This window comes from Pezoporus flaviventris, unplaced genomic scaffold, assembly GCF_033815535.1.
Source record: "Pezoporus flaviventris isolate CSIRO_AGI_PZ_B2104156 unplaced genomic scaffold, CSIRO_AGI_Pfla_v1 ptg000036l, whole genome shotgun sequence".
NCBI classification, from domain to species: domain Eukaryota; kingdom Metazoa; phylum Chordata; class Aves; order Psittaciformes; family Psittacidae; genus Pezoporus; species Pezoporus flaviventris.
Window position 1 is genome coordinate 7033947 of NW_026892584.1, and position 21191 is coordinate 7055137.

General features: G+C 42.2%; 1 protein-coding gene across 1 annotated transcript in view; it reads right to left on the bottom strand.

Moving 5' to 3' along the window:
* Positions 1 to 20712, bottom strand: part of RRAS2 (RAS related 2) — a 44874-nt gene extending 24162 nt beyond the window's left edge. Inside the window, exon 1 of the mRNA XM_061462992.1 lies at positions 20282 to 20712. Coding sequence (XP_061318976.1) covers positions 20282 to 20386 — 105 coding nt within the window. The 5' untranslated portion in view covers positions 20387 to 20712. The remainder of the gene's footprint in view (positions 1 to 20281) is intronic.
* Positions 20713 to 21191: the final 479 nt, after the last annotated feature.

Consider the following 21191-nt stretch of genomic DNA (forward strand, 5'->3'; position numbering starts at 1 on the left):
ATGGTCCCCTGCTGCCTGCAACACAATTAGGAGACCAGCAAGTTCATATTTCCTGCTAAAAACTGCCAACTGCAAACCACCTTTATATGTCCAACCACTTCAGGAAAGCTCACAGCATATCACTAAAAGACACCTTTTCCCCCCAACTCTGATATATATAAATAAAAAAAAAAATTTCCTTACATATAGGCTTATATATGCATGTATGTAAAGTGCCAAACGGGGACTGAAGCAAAAGACTGAAGCTTCCAGCAGATTTCATCATACCATTCATTATGTCAGAAAAGAAAACCACACAGAATCACTAGCACCCAGGTAATTAAAAGTTCAGATAACACTTTCAGAGCTGCTAATACATCTCATTTATACTGAAAGTTCATTGTAGTCATAGATAGCAATACACTAGTTCCTGTCCTATAATTATGCTGTTGTTTGGGTTTTTTTTCCTATTGCCACAGCTGATTCCATGGAACTTTTGAACACCAGCTTGGACAACATCCAACATAAAAACATTCAGCTTCATTAGCAAACTCTGAAGTACTTTATTTTTCAAAAATTTATTGACTGATCATTAGAAGCTAATTATTTAGTAAAAGCTACAAAACAGCACATATCTAATAAGAACTATTGTGTCAGGAGATAAGCACAGTTCTAATAGCTTTATTTGCCTAAATTACATATTTATTCAACTCCAACCTTTTAGCCTGAGACTAGACTGTCTAGACTCATTTTGCAGACTACAGACAATTATTATATTTAATTTTTCAAAGTGCCATAACCAGAAGTGCCAACAACTGCAATGGCAGCTGTGTTTAGCCACCTATTTTCATTAGAAAGGCTAATTATTACTAGTCTTCCCCCAAAATCCTCACTCAACTAAGTGAAATACGCAAAGCAGTAATCTTTTGAGACATGAAAATTTTAAATGATAATGGAAGAATTGGTTGCCTACCTATGAAATAATGGACTTCGAGCCATTCGAGAGTGCCAGCATCTGAAGCTGCATGATGCACGTATCATGTTAAAATGTGCAGCAAAATCAATTAAAGTTACAAGATACTAGGCAACTTCTCCTTAGAAAAAAAGTATCTAAACAGCTTGCAGGTGGCAAGCTATCAACAAAAAGTTCATGCTAAATAGTAATAACAGGCTAAATGCAAACTTTTAACAAGGCATTTCTTAAGTTGTCCTTGTACCACAACAGACATGGCGTGAAGGCTGCACCAACCCATGCTGATCGACCCAACACATATGAGCTCCATGCTGCAGTCCCATCAGCCATGGCAGCTCAGCAATTAGGAGTACTTACACCAACACCAAGCATTTTTGCACATCTGTATCAGTCATCACACTGTATTCTAAATGAAAATGTGTTTTCTGCCTCCCAGAACCATTTCTCAGAAGTCTGTGGCTAAACAGTAAAACCTCAGATAGGGGGAGAATTTGTACTGGCCAGCACGTGTTTTTTCCATGTAATATGACTTTTAGATTTGGCAGTTCCAGACAGAACCTGCACATGGGCTCCCCACAGGGACCAGGGAGAAGAGAACACCTACATGCCAGTCACTCCCGAGTCCAGCAACAAGCTCCACAACCTTAATGTGCCCTCTGCAAAGAAGCTTTTCAAGAGATTGACATTTCAGCATCAGGTTTTTAACGCACCCATCAAGTACTCATAACCTCACTTTGGAATTTAGAACCAAGCAACAAAATGCTTTAAAAGAGTATTTTTTTGCCTTATATCTAACCTAAGGTATCAAGTTAAACCACTTATTTGTGAGAGCAGAAAGGAGGGAAGGGGATCTCTTCCAAGGTACGGCAGGCTATGTAAGCCTTTTCATGCTAGAGATTGTGTTCAGATCTTCCTTGCACACAAGCAGTCCCTTTGTTTCGTTTCACTGCTTGGGCATGGCATTCAACAGATCCCATTCTGACAAAGGGGAAGGAAAAAAGAGCAGACTTGGTCATTGTCAACAAAACGTAGCAGAACAATGCGGTAAGTTATTCCGCCCTCAAGCAAGAGGGAGAAATCCTACCCCATATCTAAGCAGAAATACCTGACACAGATTTCAGTGACGCAGGCTGGCCTGAAATCATGAGGCATGATGCCTGTCAAAAAGCACAAGTATTTTAAACAGAGGCTAGTCTTACTTAAGTAGACACTCCTGCTTCCTAAGTAGTGGTTCAAATTAATATCACTATTTTCAAAAACTCCAGGTTTCTATAAGAACAAAATATAAGAAATCCAATATTTGGAACTCAAGGAACCTTCAGTACGGACTTGTGTAACTGAAACACAGCTTCAGCTGGGCAAACCACTTTGAAAAAAGTAATACTGAGTATTTTCCATTACAGATACCAGTAGAGTACAATGCTTTTCTTTCCAGCCTAATCAGTATTTGCAGAGAAGTTAAATCTTAATGTCCTTGGAGAATGTGTTCATAAGTCTCTCCTACTACCAGCAGCAGTAGATTTCAAGATCAAAGGTTATGGCTCCTTCACATCTGACAACAGTGTAATTCAGACTGGCTTTCTCATCAAGTAGTAAGCTCCAGTACAGTGCATAGTGAATGGGGATTGTTTACAATAGGAAATGTATTTAATTTCTGACCTTTCAGAAGCAAAGCCATGTGTATTGGAACTTTGACATCAGAGACAGTTAGCTTAAGTTCCTAGAAGAAATGCAGAAAACTTTAGAGAAAACTTTATCCAAAATAGAAGCTAAAAAAAACCACAAAAAACCACCAAACAAAAAAACGAACCAACCAAAGAAAAAAAAACAACAAAAATCCCCTCACCCCCCCAAAAAAAAAAACATCAACAACCACCAGCCACGTGGTTGGGAAGGCTTAGAAGTTACTACTTTGTCTGGCATCAGTGTGTTCCACAAGCCAACCCAAGCATACTGTTCTGCAGTAGCTCCAGCCCCCATGCTTTATTTCTCTGTTTTGAGGTCTGTGCCCATACCTGTGCTACACTTACATCCATGCCTCAGTGGCACAGAGTTGCTCAGAATCAGTGATTTCACTTTTAAACCAGCAAATTTGCAGACTAGCACCTGAAGTTTCTGCACAACCTAACAATTTCTGTGCAACTCACCCCCAAACCATAGTTGTTTACTCTTAGCTGAAGGGTAATCAAACTGGGCAGTACCTATTTTACCCAAATTATTTTTTGTAGTGTGCATGAAGTTGTAGCAACATCAGAATCACACAACAAACAAGAGTGAGATGTTTTCCAGTCAGAGGATGCATGCATGGCCCCCCTTCCACTCACCGAGGAAGCGGCTGCACACAGGCACACCCCAGTAGCAGGGCGGTCATGAAGAGAAATCATTCACAACAGGAATGTTTACTAGGGAGGTTGACAGAAGCACGTTCTTGAATGGCATTATCATCCCAATTAAGGGAGACTTCAAAAGCGAAACATGACCAACATTGTCACAACTTACACACAGTGAAATGTGTACAGACTCAAACTCCAGGAACCAGAAACTTAATGACTTGTTTTACAGTTGCTAATCTGTAATCTGACATGTGAGCAAGATTTCATAGCGCAGAACTGGTTACAAGCACTGTCTTGCTAAAATTAGCTTGGTAGCTGATCTAAGGGGAAAAGGAAGCCCCAGTAAGCACAATTCAAATGCTCTTAATCAATTCTAGGATTTCAGCCTTGGTGATTTTAAAATCTAAAGTGAAGAGAGTGAGTGTCAATGAAAACATGCTTATGTTCAAGTTTAATAAAAAATGCTTTTCCCTTCATTATTCAGTCTACACTTTTAAGCAAGCAGTAATTTCCATCTAAATATATATATATATATATATATATTTACCAGCAAAATATTTGGTTATACTAAAACTAACCGTAGTGTTTCTTCCCCTTTGTCTCTGCACCTGCAGGAGTAGCACCACTCTGAGTCAGCATCACCCCAAACCACAGGGCAGGGAAACATACAGGAAACTCAGAGCTTACTTTTTGCTTGGAATAGAGAGATAGATATAACCAACACTATTTAACACCTACATCATTAATAATGTTAGATTAATATTTCGCATTATCTTTGAACCTAGAGGACCTGAGCAGTTAAGTGTTAATCCTGTTTTTTATACTTTTAGAGAATATATTACCTCAATCACAAGGACCATTTCATCTCAGTGAGATTATAATTACTCCCAAACCCAGTTCTGTTATAACTAAGGCAAAAAATAAAAGCATGTCCTGAAAGGCACCACCCTCATTCAATTATCAAAATCCAGAAACAAGGCATGCTAAAGACAAGCGTTAGCAGACTTGTTCTCATGTTCAGATCTGCTTCACAAACAGCGCCACAAACTACAGTTTTATGTGCAAATACCTACTCTGACATTACAAAAAGCCACATCTGTTATGAACCACATCAAGAAACTGCAAGTAAACTTTCAGCTGAGGTGCTACATAATCAAACCCCACATGCAGTCAACAAATGTTTTTACAGTACGGCCATTTATGGTAGCAGTAAAGAAGGCAAATGAAAGACTGCAGCAGTTTTACACCAAGCAGCACCACTTCCCATGGTGGAGCTGATTCTCAGTAACAAATAAAAACCATGATTTGCATTAAACACTACATCCACAGGCAATCCTGTCGTGGTTTAAACCCAGTCAGGTAATTCGTTCGCTCACTTCCCCCCCTTTTCTTGCCCTCTCCCTGCTCCCGGAGGGACGGAGAGGAGAATCGAAAAGAATGCAACTCCCACAGGTTGAGATAAGAACAGTTTAGTAACTAAGGTATAACACAAATCACTACTGCTACCACCAATAATAATAATGATAAAGGAAATAACAAGGGAAGAGAATACAACACCTCAGCACCAGCTGACCAATAACTCGCCCCCCAAGCCCGACCAAGCTCCGACCGATACCTCCTCCAACCCTGCCGTCTCCCAGCCCTTCCAGCTAACTCCCAGTTACATCCTGGGCATGACGTGCTGTGGTATGGAATACCTCTTTGGTCAGTTTGGGTCAGGTGTCCTGTCTCTGCTTCCTCCTGGCTTCCCCTCCTCCCTGGCAGAGCATGAGGCTCACAAAGTCCTTGGCCAAACCAAAACATCGCTATCAGCTCTGTTCCCGAGCTGAAAGTCAAAACACAGCACTGCACCAGCTACCAAGGAGGAGAAACATGACTGCTACTGCTGAACCCAGGACAATCCCTTGTTCAGGGAATTCACAGTTCGAGCCAGAAGCATTTGCTAGAGTCACATAGACATTAAAATCCCATTTGTTGATGGTACCTTATTCTTTCACATGCTTTACTTCAGGGAAATACCCCATCCCAACTACAAGAGGACAGAACACTATCAGTTCACATACAACAGAACTCAGCTCAATTCACTTAAGCAAAATATTAACCTTATCCTTCTGCAACATTGCATCTTTCTATGTTTATCTGAACACATTTAAGCCCCATTTTCTGTTGGCATTTGTTACTAAGAGGAGCACAGCTAAACCTTCAAAGCCGTCCATGCAAAGCCTAAAGGACAGCTCTTTTATCAAATTTCATTTGAATAGATTGTTAGTCTCTCTCTCTCCTGCAACTCCCAATTTCAGTAAAGCACAATCTTGTATTTTAGGAGGCTTTCAAGTTTTAAGGGAAAATAAGGGGAACATACACCACTAAAAATTTCAAGCATGTTATTCTCCTACACCATACTCATGTTGACTAGTTCATCATCCCATCCTCAAGACTGGCAGGCTTTTGGATTTTTAGGTTCATTAAAGGTGTGATCTTCAAAACCTCAAGGTTTTAAGTTTAGTAACAGCATGTAGTCAAGATTCGCTGCGGGGGTTTCCAGCAAGGTGATTTCCCTTCTGTCCCCTGTGTGCTCTCATTCTTACAAAGAATTTACATAAATTCTCAAACTTGTTTTCTAAACTTACTCCTGCCAGCCTGCACGGAGCAGACAGATCACATGATTGACTTCACCTGCATTAGAGGATACATGCTGACTTCTCTATATAATATTCCTTTACAGACATCGGTTCAAAAAAAGTACCACTGTCTGGAAAACACAGGTGCATGAAATTAATATAGGTCATGAAGTGCATTGGTAAACAGATTATCTAAACCATGTACAAGTACGATCAAAGCGAGGACAAAGGCTGATGAAAAAAATCACTCAATCATGCTAGTCATATTTCTCCATTTTAGACAAGTTGGTTCTACCGGGCCACTCTCTCTCTGATTTTACGAACACTAACTTGTAACACATCTTCAGCAAAGTGAGCTACCTTCTTCAGGACAGATTCTGTGAACAGACACTGCCACAAAAGCAACTCAGTAATTTGTTCACTACTAACATATTTTGCCTTTAAAAAACAAAAAAATTACTTATACCAATATTCTTAGAGCAGATAAGATGCTCAGAAAGGAGGATACTGGTATGAATCCAGCAAAAAGCAGAGAAAGTATTAGATTTCTACAGAGGCTGTTAGCAACTTACAAGGAAGATCCTTTTTGCTTAATTATCTTCAAGTGAGAAGTTGTACTTCCACTATCAAATGCCATAATCATTTGCACTATGCTAGTTTACAATCTTTCAACTTGTAAGATTTTCTAGGAGGGAAGCCATTACTGAAATGTAACCTTGGTGCTCGCAGCTGCCTTTTGGACTTCTCCAAAGCAATCCATCCATTCCTTACCTCATTTCTGGAGACCATAATCCAAGAGGAGGCTGGTACTACAGTGCAGAAGGCACAGCATCAGAAGAATTAGCTATCCCACGCAAAGTGCAAGAAGAAAACAACCCAGTAGTTTTGACAGAATGACATAGAGCAATTATAAAATCCCCAAACAAAACCAACAGAAACAAAACAAATTCAAGTTCTCCTCTCTGCAAGCAAGTACACATTGATAGAAACTGAGCAACTGATAAATTACCTGAGCCCAATTAATAAACATGTACAGACATGAAGAAGTCATACCAAACTACTCAAACTTACTGCATGCCATAGCCATTTAGTACTTTAACAGGTTAGGAGCACTTGAAAAAGTGGCAGTATCATACATCTAGTAGGGAAGACAGCTGTAGACATCTTGTCCTGAAGGAAAGAACATACTCCATCACCCAAAAGCATTCATTTTCAGTAAAAAAAAAAATAATATATACAGCAACTTCTAAATTCAAATTGTAATGAGCAATATTTTTCCCTGGTCCAACAGGCACATGCAATGAAGTATGACTTTAAATAAGTAGAGAAGATCATTATTTGATTGTTTTCTTAAGCAAAGAACTTATGCAAACGTTTTGTTTAAAGGTGTAAGGAGGCAGAAGTGCTGTGAAAGCCATCTTTAAATGTATGAGTAGTGTACAAAGACCTTCAATTTGTCTACTTTAGAAGAAGGTTTTAGAATGCATGGGGTTTGATCAGAGGGGTTTTTGTTGGTTTTTTTTTTTGAGAAACCTACTGCTATTTCCGCTCCCATATTCTACCAAGTAGTGATCTTGTGGTAAAGGCATTCAGTGAAGAGAAAACAGAGCGTGGAATTCACAGGCAGACAGCCTTCTGCACACAAACCACAGGAAAGCACATTAGTTTCTCTCATTTTTATAGATTAGAAACAGGTTCTTCAACTTTCATCATACTTAGAATAATGGACTACTCAGTGCTATTCAGAATTCCAGTAATCACAGGTGATGTCTCTGGACAGGCAGTAGATCACTATGACAAGCAGAAACTCTACAGAACACCTTATCTTATTCATTAACTTGCAAGTAGCCAAATGTGAATGCACCTCTGAACACAGCATTACCATCACACAGCTCTGCAAGCTTTTAACATACAGCTAAGCTAATGTTATTTACAAGGACAGGGCGGATGCTGCCAAGAAAAGACAAGTAGTTTCTCTTTTGAGCTTTCTTCCAGCATTATAATGTACTCTAAAGTTTTCTAGACTCATTTCCTGTGCATGTGTTAAAAGCCATCTTTCGTAAAGACCAAAACTCAAAACTGGTAAAATGAGCCATATGCACTACAAACTTGCTGAACAAAATCAAGACTGTATTAATGTGTTGTTGGTTTGGGGGCTTTCTTTAGAAAGCAACCAGAGTTACAACAAAATTCTTTTCAAATACATTTTGGCACTGACAGCCTACATGCTTCAGGTTTAGGAAATGATTCTCAGATCCTGAAGACAAGACATAAAATGAATCTAAACGTATCTTCCTATGAATTGCTATGGTAGCCCACTGCCAACAAGAGCAGGCAGCCACTGGTTTGCAACAACACACACTCAAAAAGTATTAGCATGGAAGCTGACAAAATCTCAGTGCTCCAATTCAGAGATGTTCAGTCAGCAATCACAGAACTAGCACAAACATGGGATTTTGCCCAGGAGAAACACAGTCCCTTTCGTTAACTACACTTCATGTAGTTTCTAGATTCAGGAGAGACCAGAAGGATCATAATCCATTCAGGGAAAAGTTACATAAAGATGATTAAGATTTAGCTGAGTACTGTTAAACTACCACAGCATCTCATAACGACTAGCACCAGGGAAAAGCTTTTAAATTTTTGGGGCTACTCAACTGGCATGGAAGTCCTCATGTGCAGAACAGCTACCTAAAGTACATGCACTGAAGGAAACATTTTAACATAAGCTGTTCAGCTGTTAGAAAACTCAGTCTCAATTATCTAGTCCAAAGCAAGCGGCTGCAACTTAAATTATTCATCTTCTGCAATCATCCTGAACAAATCCTTCCAGATCACCACCTTCCCTCATGCAGGGAGACAGCCAGCATCTTTTTTCAGAAGATCACATCAAGAGATGCAGGGCTTTTATTTTCTTCAGAATATTTGCAAATTGAAGGAATGCACAGAACACGGAACGCCAAGGTGTAATTTTAGCTCTTAAAATAGCAAAGATGCTAAACTCTTAAACCTTGAGCAAAATCCCTAACTCACTGGGATTTTAAAACAGTTCCACTGAGCAGACATCCAGTCAGCACAGATCACATTATTTTCAAATTCTGCTCAAAGTGAACAATTCTATTATCAGTTTCCTTTTTTGGGAGAAGGCTTCTGTGTGTCAGTCAAAATATTCAAGTCCTCCCACAAAAAAGTCAAAGCAGCTATGGAGGAGGGGAAGCCACTATTAAAAATGTGTGGAATGTAACCTACTTGGAAGAAGGCAGATAATACTGGGACAAAGAAGTCAGCTACTTCAGGTCTGAGGCTCTTTGCCCATACAGTCCCACCGACATAGATACTGGCCAATTTCAAATTTACAAATATTAGTGAATTTCATTAATCTTTGTAGAACATACATGACTAAAAATTAGTTTTGCAGACACACACACAAAACTATCAAGTCCTTTGGTTACCTGATACACACTATATCCATTCTAATGGGTGTAAAACCTCCTAGACAGCAAGAAGTGTCTTTAACTACTTCAAAAGCTGAGCTTTGAAGTGTCTTTTTTCATTCCAAAGAAGTTGAGATGTATGCAGCAATATATTTGAGTGTACCTTTCCAGCAAGACAGAAAGAAAGCAGAGACTCTGTAGGAGATGAAACATTTTCTATAGTTATTAGATTTAGGCCACAGATACAGAAATTAAGAAATTTTTCAGGTTTTAAACATCCTTGATAAAGTAAAACACTCAGTTTAACAAAGTCTCCTCACACAAAGTATTGCTTTTAGAACTAAGACGCAAGCGGCAACCCACTGACACGCAGTAAACTGTCAGCCTTAGCAGCCTCAGAAGCTCATAGGCACCTGCTGTAGATAGACTAGCCAGAAGACAACAATAGCTCGAAGCCTCAGAGCTGCCTTGACGTTTCCAGATGAACCAGAAAGAAATCAAACTTCTTGCTCGATGAGCTGACCTGACACCGTCTAAAGTCAGAGAGGCTTCAGCTGAACACCCTCTGATCAGATAACAGGACTCACTCATCAATATCATACACAGGAGGCGTTTTGCAACTCTTTTTGTGTTCACTCTACGTGATAACAGCAACCACTCTTCGGTCTCATTCTCCACTTGAGCAGAGCTGGAACAGGTTAACTTCCCCCCGCTGCAGAGAGCTTCATGCTGTTGTACACACATCTTCTTCAGTGGTTAACCTACTGCAGAAGCTGCTGCCTGTCCCATCCCTCCCCCAGTCACTCTAAATTAATCTGCTGCAGAAGCTGTTGCCTGTCCCATCCCTCCCTCATTCACTCTGCCTGCACACAGGCCCCAGCGTAACTGTGTTAGTCCACATTACCCGAGTTTGTGTGATCATTTTTATAGCATCATCCCCAACAGCTGAAGCGATGCAACAGAGCGAGTTACGCTCTTCTAGAAGCAGAAGCATCTTAAATTATCTTTCCTGCTGAAGACCTGTAACATTTAATGCTAAAATCGTGCTGAAAAAGTTACAGTGAGCAGCCCAATTCCCTTCTGATGATTACTTCATGATTCTGGAATGCCTTCAGGTGATTAAATTTTTCCCATAATCCAGACATGGTATACAGTTTATATGTTTAATTATTGCAGCAAACAAACAAGATGAGAGTTTTAAGGTTCTGTGCTTCAGCAGTTGCTAGTATCATATAAAATAAAATAACATTGCACTGAAAGCTAGAGAAGCAGTTAAACCATGCACAAGATTGTACAGTGGTTTAGTATGTTTTTTTCCTTTAGTTTATGGGAAGAGGCTTCTGGACTTTAAAGAGCTGGAAGCACAAGCATCCAAACCAAAGCTAAGCAGTCAAAAGCCCTGTTGGTTTGTGACAACCTGTCAAGAGCCAGCACTAAATGTAGCAAGGCAGGCTATTCAAAGTCCTCTCTCCACAGGATGTCACAAGCAGAACACTTCATTTCTAGAAACAAACAAACTAATAACCACACCATAAAACAAACAAAACACCACCACACACACACACTTTACCCATACAAAGCCAGAAATGAGATGCATCTCCACATTTTAAAACTTCTCATTTAACTAATCTCAGACAGCAAGGCTTGTAGAGTTTCTTTTACCTTGCTTACGCGTTAGGAAGCATTATCCAGACCCTCCAGTTTGAAAGTAAACCTGTGAGGCCAAAATACTTCCTAACACATAAGCAAGGTAAAAGAATTCTATAAGCCTTGCTGTTTGAGATTAGTTAAATGAGAAGTTTTAAAATGTAGGGATGCATCTCATTTCTGGCTTTGTATGGGTAAAGTGTGTGTCACAGGTTTACTTTCAAACTGGAAGGTCTGGAAATTATTTGTAATGGCATATAACCTGCCATCAAAGTTTTCAGCATTCACTGCACCACTACAGGAGTGCTGCTGAGCATGGGAGGATATTGCCCCCAACCATGATACTTTAAGACCCCAAGCAGGATCCCAAGTTGATAATCCCCAGCAGGGTGAGTGTCCAGTTCACAGGGAGGAACAACATCCAATAAAGTCAAAGTACAGGAACTCAGAATGAAACAGCATGTGCATTTGCATCTTGGAAATCTCAGCTAGGACATGTGATAGAGATTCACATAGGACTGTTTGAGGCCTGCGGGGAAGCAGTGGAATAAAGATGCAAGTGCAAGAATAGTATGTTTCCGGAGCACTTCAAAGTCCTAGGGAAAAAAACATCTAAGCAGCGACTGAAGTTGCAAGACAAAGTTAAAATACACTCATGATTGCATTCTTAGTAACACTGGGTCATGCAAAGACAGAATTCATTTAAATACACCACAGCTACCTACTTTTACCAAGTTTTGCCAATGAAGACTTCCACTTCTGAGCTAATAGAGGAAAACATTGTACGCATTTTTAACAGGATCTTGTTCTTAAGTGGTAGAGTTGGCAGCACATAACACAAGTATATTATCAACAAGTACTTTTTACGCATGATTATGAAGGACCTTCATAAAAGGAAAGATAAACACAGAAATACTATCAGGAACACTCAATTTAGAAATGGCCTGCCTCATGCAGTACATGTTACTGTAATCCCACTTACTTTACTCGCACAGAATAAGTCTAATGACAGAAGACATTTAGCAGATCACTTGTCTACCCAAAGATGCCAGATTTTTCACACAGATTTATCACTGGCATCCTACCATTTCATGGTCTACTTACCACATAAAAAGCAAAATATTCAGATTTGCTTGCAAGTTTGTAGATTTCTATCTGCTTAAATGAGGAATGCTGAAGATGCTCTGTGATATGAGCAGAGCAAGTTAGTTTTGGCAGAAAAACTCAAACAGCAACTGCAGTGATTTTAAAATTTCTACTTTTCCTAGCAAATATAATTCATGACTCAACATGTTATATCACTACAGTTACAAGAAACTGTAGAAGCTGGTGCAGGTCTGGTTAAATGAGCATGACTGCCAGATGAAGTTGTTTGCTGAGCTGCACAGCGAACCAGACAGGGTAACTGATCCCGGGTAAAAACATTCCCTGGTTATTTTTAACTCTGATCCCTTGTGGAGTTTCAGTGAACTAGATGGAATAAACAGCTATAGTGGTGAATTGCTGGGGCAATGTGAGGACTTTCTGAGCATTTTTCCTTACAGTACTACTAGCTTATCAAATTAAGCCTTCAATTACAGCAAAGACCTGTTTTTTCAGGCTTGAAGTGTAAAAACATTTCCCTAGTCTTGTGTCTTCCCACTGGTGGTCCCTTCTCAAAAGCAAACACAGGATCAACTTGCCCTCACTTCAGTTTCTCCAGCTGCACCAGCACACTGATCTGACAGCTTCAGCATGGCCCTCGCTTTCCAGCCTGGTTTTGGGGAACTCCACACAAGCCTCTTCCAGAGGCACCTTTGCCTTTTCAGTCCTTTGTGAGCTTTTGTGCGAGCACATTTGTACAAACAACAAAATTCACCACAGAACTTAAATCATCCAACAGAATCTCCATCTGTAAGTAGAGCTTATGGCACTTCCTCACCTAACTTGAGACATGCACTGCAGTCCTCCCCAGTAACCCCCACCCAGCTCAGGTTTGAGGCCTTGTGTATCCTTAAGGACAGTCAAAGCCCAGGTTCTCCAGCCTTTCCCTTTCCAGTGGCAGTTAAGAATCCCTGACCTCACTTTAATTACGGGCAGCCATTGCGTACAATGCTTGATTAGTCGCAAGATCAAGCACTTCAAATGTGAATACGTGACCTTCTTTAACTTAATCATGAACAGCCCGTGCACTGCATTCCAGCCAGCCCTCTTAGAAGAAACCTAGTGAGAGAAGCAATCTATAAAAGGAAAAAAAAAAAAATAATAAAATTCATTTTAAGCTCATTGAAGCTCCACCTAGAAGCAGTGCTGCATATCGGGCAGTTTACACATCGGGATGTGACTAGCTTAAGTATAGGCACTGTGTGTTGGAGGAGGAGAATAAGCAAGAAAAGGCAAAGCAAACAGATTAAGTAAACATCCTTTTTGTCTGCTATCTACTCCAAGTAATTAAGTTACAAAAAGCGGAAAGAAATCTTTTCTTTTGTGTTACCTTCTTCCACAAAGTGCCATAAAGGCTACCCTGGACCCCAGCTGCACCCAGGCTTAAGCTGCAAGAGAGAACATTAAAATGACAAAGAACAGAAGGGGGGGGGGGGGGAGGAGAAAAAATAAAAAGCCAAGGGGAAAAAAAAAAATAATGAAAAGGCTGTTCAAAATTACAGGACCTATCTGAGTAAAGCAAGCTACAGTTCAAGGCAAATTGTAAGGAAGGGCCTCACTCACTGCATTCACTTGGGATCCAACTCAGCTCTACATTTGTAGCAAAAGTCTAGCACTACCTTTTGTCAGCATTTCAAAATAAAACTCCAGCAACTTTGTAAGGCAAATCATTTTTCAGACAAACACTGCCTATCAGTATTACTTGCAGTTAAGCTTTTCAACGGGGATCAAGTTCTCTCTACCCCTTTCAGTGTAAGTTTGTTTCGGCTGAACAAAGATACATCCAGAATTCAGTTTTAATGCTGATTTTACATACTTCTTGAAATAGAACACATTCACAGCAAGTGGTGCATTTACCTGGATGTTACATTTTCTTTTAATGGTGCTTATGGCCATAACTGAAGACAAGACTACCAAACCAGGGCAGGTAAGCCACCTGAATCGTCAGAACCAACACAGAAGTTATCCACTTGCATCGTATCAGCCTAGACCTGAAGTATGAACAGTTTAGGAAGGTCTGCAAAAAAAACTATCTTCCTACAAGCTAATCTGAAGACTGTTACATTTCACTTCATGAAGCTGTTATTCATCTAGGGGTGTATCAAAGGAGCTCAGCCACAACGTTTTCAGTGCTGGTAACTCTTTCAGTAAATGCAGACAGGTTGCATAAGGTATACAAACATGAGCCATTCAGGTTCTTCAGAATTCTCTGAATATATGTGCTCTACCTACATGAGCCACCCTCTATCACCACTACTGAATACTGGAATTTGGAGCTTCAGCCAAAACCAGAAGCCTCTCCCTCCATCACGGGAAGGAGGAACAGGGTTACAGGCCAGCGGCTGCCTATTATTCATCCCCAAGAGTGCAAAGGGCATACCGGCCAGGAATTCGGGAAGCTGTGCCAGTACTTCTTGTGCAAGTGGCAGTAGAAGACAACCTGATAACCAAAAGGTACATCAATATTTACCCACTGTATAAGCAACTGCTGCTAGGGGTTAACACATGGAAAGGTACCTCCTGACTGCAGTGTGGTTTAAGTTGTCCCAAAGGAATTTCACTTTGGGAAAGGACTGTAAATTCCTCAAAACCAGAATGATGAGTATCTCAAAATTTAAGCACTACTCCAAATATATGCCAGCTTTTGAACCCAGCTCAGTTCATTCAGCTACACGCACATTAATACACGGCGTCCCTGCAGGCTAAGTTAAGACGCATTACAACACTGCTAGCTATAGAGAACAGTAACATGCAAACCAATGCTTCCTTCTTGTCTGTAATTTAAGCTTGAAGTCACCTACTACATTTCTCAGGCTGTAGATGTACAACTAATCGGAGTGAGACAAATCTTTTGTTTGGTTTTTAGTGCTCTAGGAAGCAAGGAACCAAGCAGCTCAAGTTTCACAAGCAGCAACAAGCAGCCCTTATTATTCCAGGTGAGTGCATCACAAGTGCTTTGTTTTTATTAGGATTTTTATTTCTCACCTTTAACCTCAACAGATGCCAACAATCAGTTGCTCAGTCTCCTAAACTGTATTTTGCTACCTTCAATTACATTGTACTACTTACCATAAGTAGGCCCCATGCTTTATCAAAATGTAAGCATACCAGCCCCAGCATAGCCCTGCATGAATCCACAGCCTGGAATTCATGGCATTTAATTCCTTTGATTTTCTTAGGAGCTTACTTGAAGAACATTTTTTCTGATGGTCAGCAACGGTTAGTCAGAATACCTAGAAACTGCCGAGGGATTTGCACATGCCCCAAGCCTAGCATACAAAAATGGTACACTAAGACATCGGGGTCTGTCAAACATCCAGCATGCCAGCTCCAACACCAGCTGCATTTTCAGTTGTTGCTTTTCAATCTGCTTTACTACTCTATGTTAGAGCTTTACCACCAAATTCAGAGCAAGCTATTTTCTTGTCTAATAGCTGTATCAGAGATAAATGATACTTTGAGATAACCCACCTTTAGCTTTATTGCTAGTTAATGAGAACTAACAGCCCTGCGAAAGTAGCAGCTTGGAAAAGAAAGGAAAAAAAAAGGGTAAAAAAACCGTCTGAACAGCTGCTCACCACCCATCTGCAAGTCATATATGCTTGCTTTCAGACAAGTGTCTGATATTAACTTTAAAGAGTGAAGCAATCTACATCCAACTCATCTTACTCCCTAGTTAGTAGAACAGTAACCTTAGCTCAAATTACAACTTGTTACTGGCAGTTTAAGAGCAGTAGGAAAATATTTTATTTTACAGATTTAACAGTGAGTATTAAGCTTGTAAATCATGAAATCAGTAAACAAACAAAAACAAATACTGAACCCCTACATACATTCTTAACCAACACAGTCTTGTAAGTCACCAAAGTCTACTCTATGCAAAAATACACATCACTGTCACAAACCAAAAGCCATAGTTTTATGAAGAGGAAAACCAGTACAACAAATAATATTGACAATTCTGATCAAAGTCATTCACTATTTTGTGGAGCAGATTTGAAAGAATAAAACATTAGTGGCTTTCTTGCTGTATACTGCTAAAACTAGGTACACATTGTTCAGTTTAACAAGAAAGAAAAAAGCATGAAGTAAATGGCAACTGCAGGATAGAAAAATGCAGAGGGTGATGAAGTATTGGCTAGGCTTCACTCCCTTTGAGCAAGGAAACCTGAATATTAAAAAAGGCTGAGTTAGAAGGGAATGTGGGGTATTTTGTGACAGACCTCTGCATGACAGCTGGAGAAAAGCTATTGTGGCAACAGCTGTGTGCTGTGCACAGCTCAGACTCCCAAATACCTCAGCCTGCTAAGAGGCCAGTTAGCTGGCTGCAATGCATTTTTAAAGTCTTCTGCCTCTTGGGATTTGAGCATGATGGATTACTTGTGTATGTTTTAAATAACAGAAGGAATGTTTAGTTCTATCACTTACAGTTTTACAGAATACCATGGCATAACGTTGAGCTATCATCCACTGCTGCTTTCCTGAAGTTTATAGCTGTGACAGATCCCATTAACTCTCCTCTACAATTAAAACATCTTCACTTCCTGTCTTAACAGTGCACTGACTTGACAGCACTAAGTTCATATATCATATCCTGATTTACAGGAAATGATTTGGTATTTCCAGGATGAAATCCTGGCCCACCAACAGCAATATCGAGCTCTGTTTATCTCCCCAGAGGAAGAATTTTGAGGAACACAGCAGCCATCTAACCACTAAAAGCTTTGATCTGTTAATTTGTACTCTAAAGTTTCTCTGAATTGTTAGATGAAGTTCTGAAAAGTGAAACCACGATCACATTCACTAACATTTGACCAGTTAGATCTCTCAGACCAGTCCTACTGCACTGTGCTAATGAGCACAATGCTGAACCCGGTATGTAAAAGAGCTTTCATTGTATGACATGGGTTTGCTCACACAGCCTCCTTACAAAAACAATGTTGTTTCAGCTCAGATGGAGGCACGACAATCTTCCCAATACTTTCTCACACAGAACAGTGTGCACAGGAGTGCACTATGTCCTGAGCACTAGCATAAGGAGTTCAACCACAGCCAATTACTCTTGTAAGAATGAAAACTCTTCGTTTCCGCACCAACACCTAAACAAGGCCGTAGAGGATTCGTTGTGCACAAAGCCCAAAAAACTGGCAAAAAAAAGAAGATGAACTGGTTCTTCTTTACATCCTCAGCATCTTATGTTTTCGGTTATTTCATCTGAAATGAAGGGTTTTCTCATTTTCAAATATAAATCCTGTTTCATCTTTCAAAGATACAATGTAAACGACAGCACATGCTTCCCCCCATGTTATCCTATCACCACAACAGTCCCATTTACTGGAAAATAATCAGTAGCACTGAAGGAAAAACAAGAATAACTGCACTTTAGTACTGATTTGCTGAAAATTAAATAGAGGATTATAGGAAAGCAAGACCAAGTGTGGAAATATTTGCTAGTATCAGTAAGAAGAAACTTGCCTTTTTAAGCTTCAAAACTGAGTTGGTGACACACAAGCAATAAAGATGTAAAAGATAATTTGAATGCTTCACTGACATCAAAATTTGTCGTGTGGCGCGAGCTAGTAAGATCCATGTTTTAGTGAAGGCAACTACAAGTTTGTCACTTAATCCTGAGCAATTTCAAAAATGAAGCATGTGACTCGCTTGCAATCAATTTTAAAACATTTTGGAGGAGTTTCTACGGAGCCTTAAGAGACAAACAGCATACTTGGCAGTGTACTTGCCATACAGAAACTACACAAGTGGCTGCATGGCATTGCAACCCACTTGATAACATCATAGCTTTAAGAGCTCAGGAAAATACTGTGGTACAAAAATAATTTACCAAGCCTCATCTCTTATTGTCCATAACCACCCAGCAAGCACAGAAACAATACAAAACTCTTCAAGGTACCCGAGGTTCTACTCAGAAAATCTTTATTTCCCAGCTATTTCTCACATTTTTCAGAAGACTGAACTTTCTGCTAAACACCCCTTTGTGGTGGCATGATTTCATCTCAAGATAAAGCAGCTGAGAGGGCAAAAAGATGCAGATAACTTAATACAAACTGACAATAATTTGTTATGAAAAATTTACACTCAACATGTCAGCTTAACACCATAGTGCTGTTCCCTCAACACTCGTTCAAAGTAAACTATTTCTTTTTCTACTATTAATTTGAAGAGATCCTTCTTTGTGACAAAGCAGATGCAGGTTCCTCTTTTGCAGATATTTGCTGAAAGGCAAGTGTCAGTCACAACACTTGAGGCAAAACTCTTATTTCCATAGGGCTGTATCTCAAGCTTTTAGTTTAAAGAATCAATTTCCACCAGCACTCAAATAGTGAAGGTACCCAGTGCTTGACAGAACCCTACTGCTATTAAAATAAATGGACATACCAAGGCATCAAGTGTGCACTTCACTTTTTTTCTCCTTATGACTCTAATAGAAATTCCAGCTTTTTTTTTTCTTTTTGTGAAGTTAAAATTATCCAAAAGCCTCTAACACCACCAGGGACTCCAGAAATCCATTCAGCAACATTTTCCAAGACAGCAGCATCTCAGAACTGAAGCCGTGCACAGCTGCACACACTGTTGTCACAGCCAGTTTAGATGTCCACAGAAAGACTCGGGCAATACCACCTAAAGCAGCAGTACCATGTTTGGTTGAATGGCACTCTAAACTGGCTTCAGTCAACCCCAGTAATTACATCCATATACAAGTAGCAAGGAATTCCATCAACACAGTGAGGGGACTGCAGTTATTGCAGCCCCATTACCTTCAAACAGACTAGGAAGTCAGCATCTTGCCAGTATCTGACCAGCTATGTATGCCTCCAACACACAAGGTACCTGTACAACATGTATTGCTGTTCCACCCCAAAGGCATCATTCGAACTAATTTGCAGATAACTGATTCCCCTAACGCACCAGCTGTTTTCATGTCCTGGAACTTCTCAACATTTAATTATCCAGTACTTATCCAGATTTTGAAAGTGCTGTTTGCTATGTGGTTATTTACATCTATGAAGCAGGTTACATTCTCACCAGACTATTACAGCTAAAATCACATGGATGCGTGCATTAGCGAAGAAAATTTGAACTCAATAAATAGTCTATTTGCTATCAGATCACCTGTTCTAACAAAACATTACTTGAGAACATCATTTCTCTGAACATTAAAAACCAAGCTTGCCTTGCTGTCAAACAGCCAATCTTAGGGATAGGTATCACGGCCTTTCCTCAGTGGAATTAAAGAAACGAACAAGTCGTTCTCTCCTGATCTGCACATCTGTCATCAGCAACACCAGCAAGCGAAACACAAGCAGTCTCCTTCTTCCACCCTAAACACACAGCGATAGATGAGTGACAGCAGTAGAAACGCTAAAAGCAACAGGGCAGAAGATGAAAATGAAGGGGTATGGCTAAAATAAGGGCGGAAAAGGGCTCTTCCTCATGAGGCTGATACACCCACTTTACATGACCTATTCTGACATGTTTTTCACTGAAAACGAACAGAAAGCTACAATTGTCTGGAAGTTGAAGCCTCCGCCGCAGGAGCTCAGGGAGCTTTGGGCGATGCCGCCTCCGATCTGGCACCGCCTCTTCGGCCCCGCTCCTCTCCCAGTGGGGCTGCAAGAGCTTCCTCGCCCCGCGCCGGCACAGGAGGGGCAGACTCGGCCCGGGGCAGCTCTTTCGGAGCAGGACGCCAAGTGCCACCGCTGCCCCGACCCCGGCTCCTTACCGCGGCTGCCGCCTCCCGAGCGGAGCGCGGGGCCGGACCGCGCCCGCGCCACCAGTCCCCACGCCCCGACCACCCCACCCCGGAGGCGCCGCGGAGACTCCCGGCGGGCTCCAGAACCTTCCCGGGGGGCTCACACCGCCCCGGGGCGTCGCACCCCACCCGCGGCCCAGGGCCCCTCAAGGTCACGCCGCCACCTCCCTTCCCGCCCCTGACTTTCCGCTTCCCCGCCCGGCAGCGCGGCGAGCCCCGCCGCCGCCGCCGGTAAAACCCACCGCGCCTCCGGGAGCTGCCGCCCGCCGCCACGGCCCCGGCCCCCCCGCGCTGCGCGCCGGGCAGCGCCCAGGCCCCGGCGCCGAGCCGAGACGGGCGGAGCGCAGCACTTCCCCCCACAGGGCTCCGTGGCCCCTCACCTGGATGAACTGGATGGTGAGCGCCGACTTGCCCACGCCGCCGCCGCCCACCACGACCAGCCGGTACTTCTCCTGCCCCGGGCCGTCCCTGCAGCCCGCGGCCATGGGGGAGTCGAGCGGGGCCGATCGCGGCAGCGCCGCCGGGTCTGGCGAGCTCTTCCTCCCGCTGCCCGCTCCTCTCTTCTTCTCCTCGCCCGGCCGGTGCTGAGCAGCCACAGCCCCGCCGTGCGGAGCGGCAGCGCCGAGCCCAGCGAGCAGCGAGCACCGCCCACCCCGCAGCCCGGGCGCCGTGCTACAAATGGCCGCCGCGAGGCGGGGCCTGGCGCTTGCCGCACCGCCCCTAAGGGCAGCGCGGCCCGGCCCGCCGGCGGAGCTCCCGGGGCCGGCTGCTTGGCGCCGCAGCTCTGCGTTTGGAACGGGCCGGTTGGGGCAGCCCCGGTCTTCCGCACTCTCTCCAAACGGAGCTAGCTGGAATCACCGATTTCCTCCTGGGTTTTCCTGCTACCCCCGTCCCGCCGCCGGGTGCCGCATCGCCATTAGCGAGCCTCTCTGAGTACCCACGAGTGGGGAAGGAGGTCGTATTGCCCCCTGCGTACAGCTTGGTTTAAAGCCAAAACGTTGTTAATAGGGCCAGGAGGGGAAAGGGAGTAAAAAAAGTCACAGAGCCTTGAATCCTTCCCCACGCTTCAGCAGGAATTCTTGTGACCATGCACGCGATGAGTTTCCCACGCATTTAGGCTGTTCTGATGAAGACCAACCTCTCCTCCATGTGTCACCCACAGCCGGGTGTCAGAGCCCCTACTCATCCGTTTCTGGACAGAGCACACTGGTTGGAGTCGGAGGTAAATGCACCTTTAGTCCTTTAGATCTCTGCCACCTCGGCGGGGGGCAGGCTACTGATGTTAGTGAT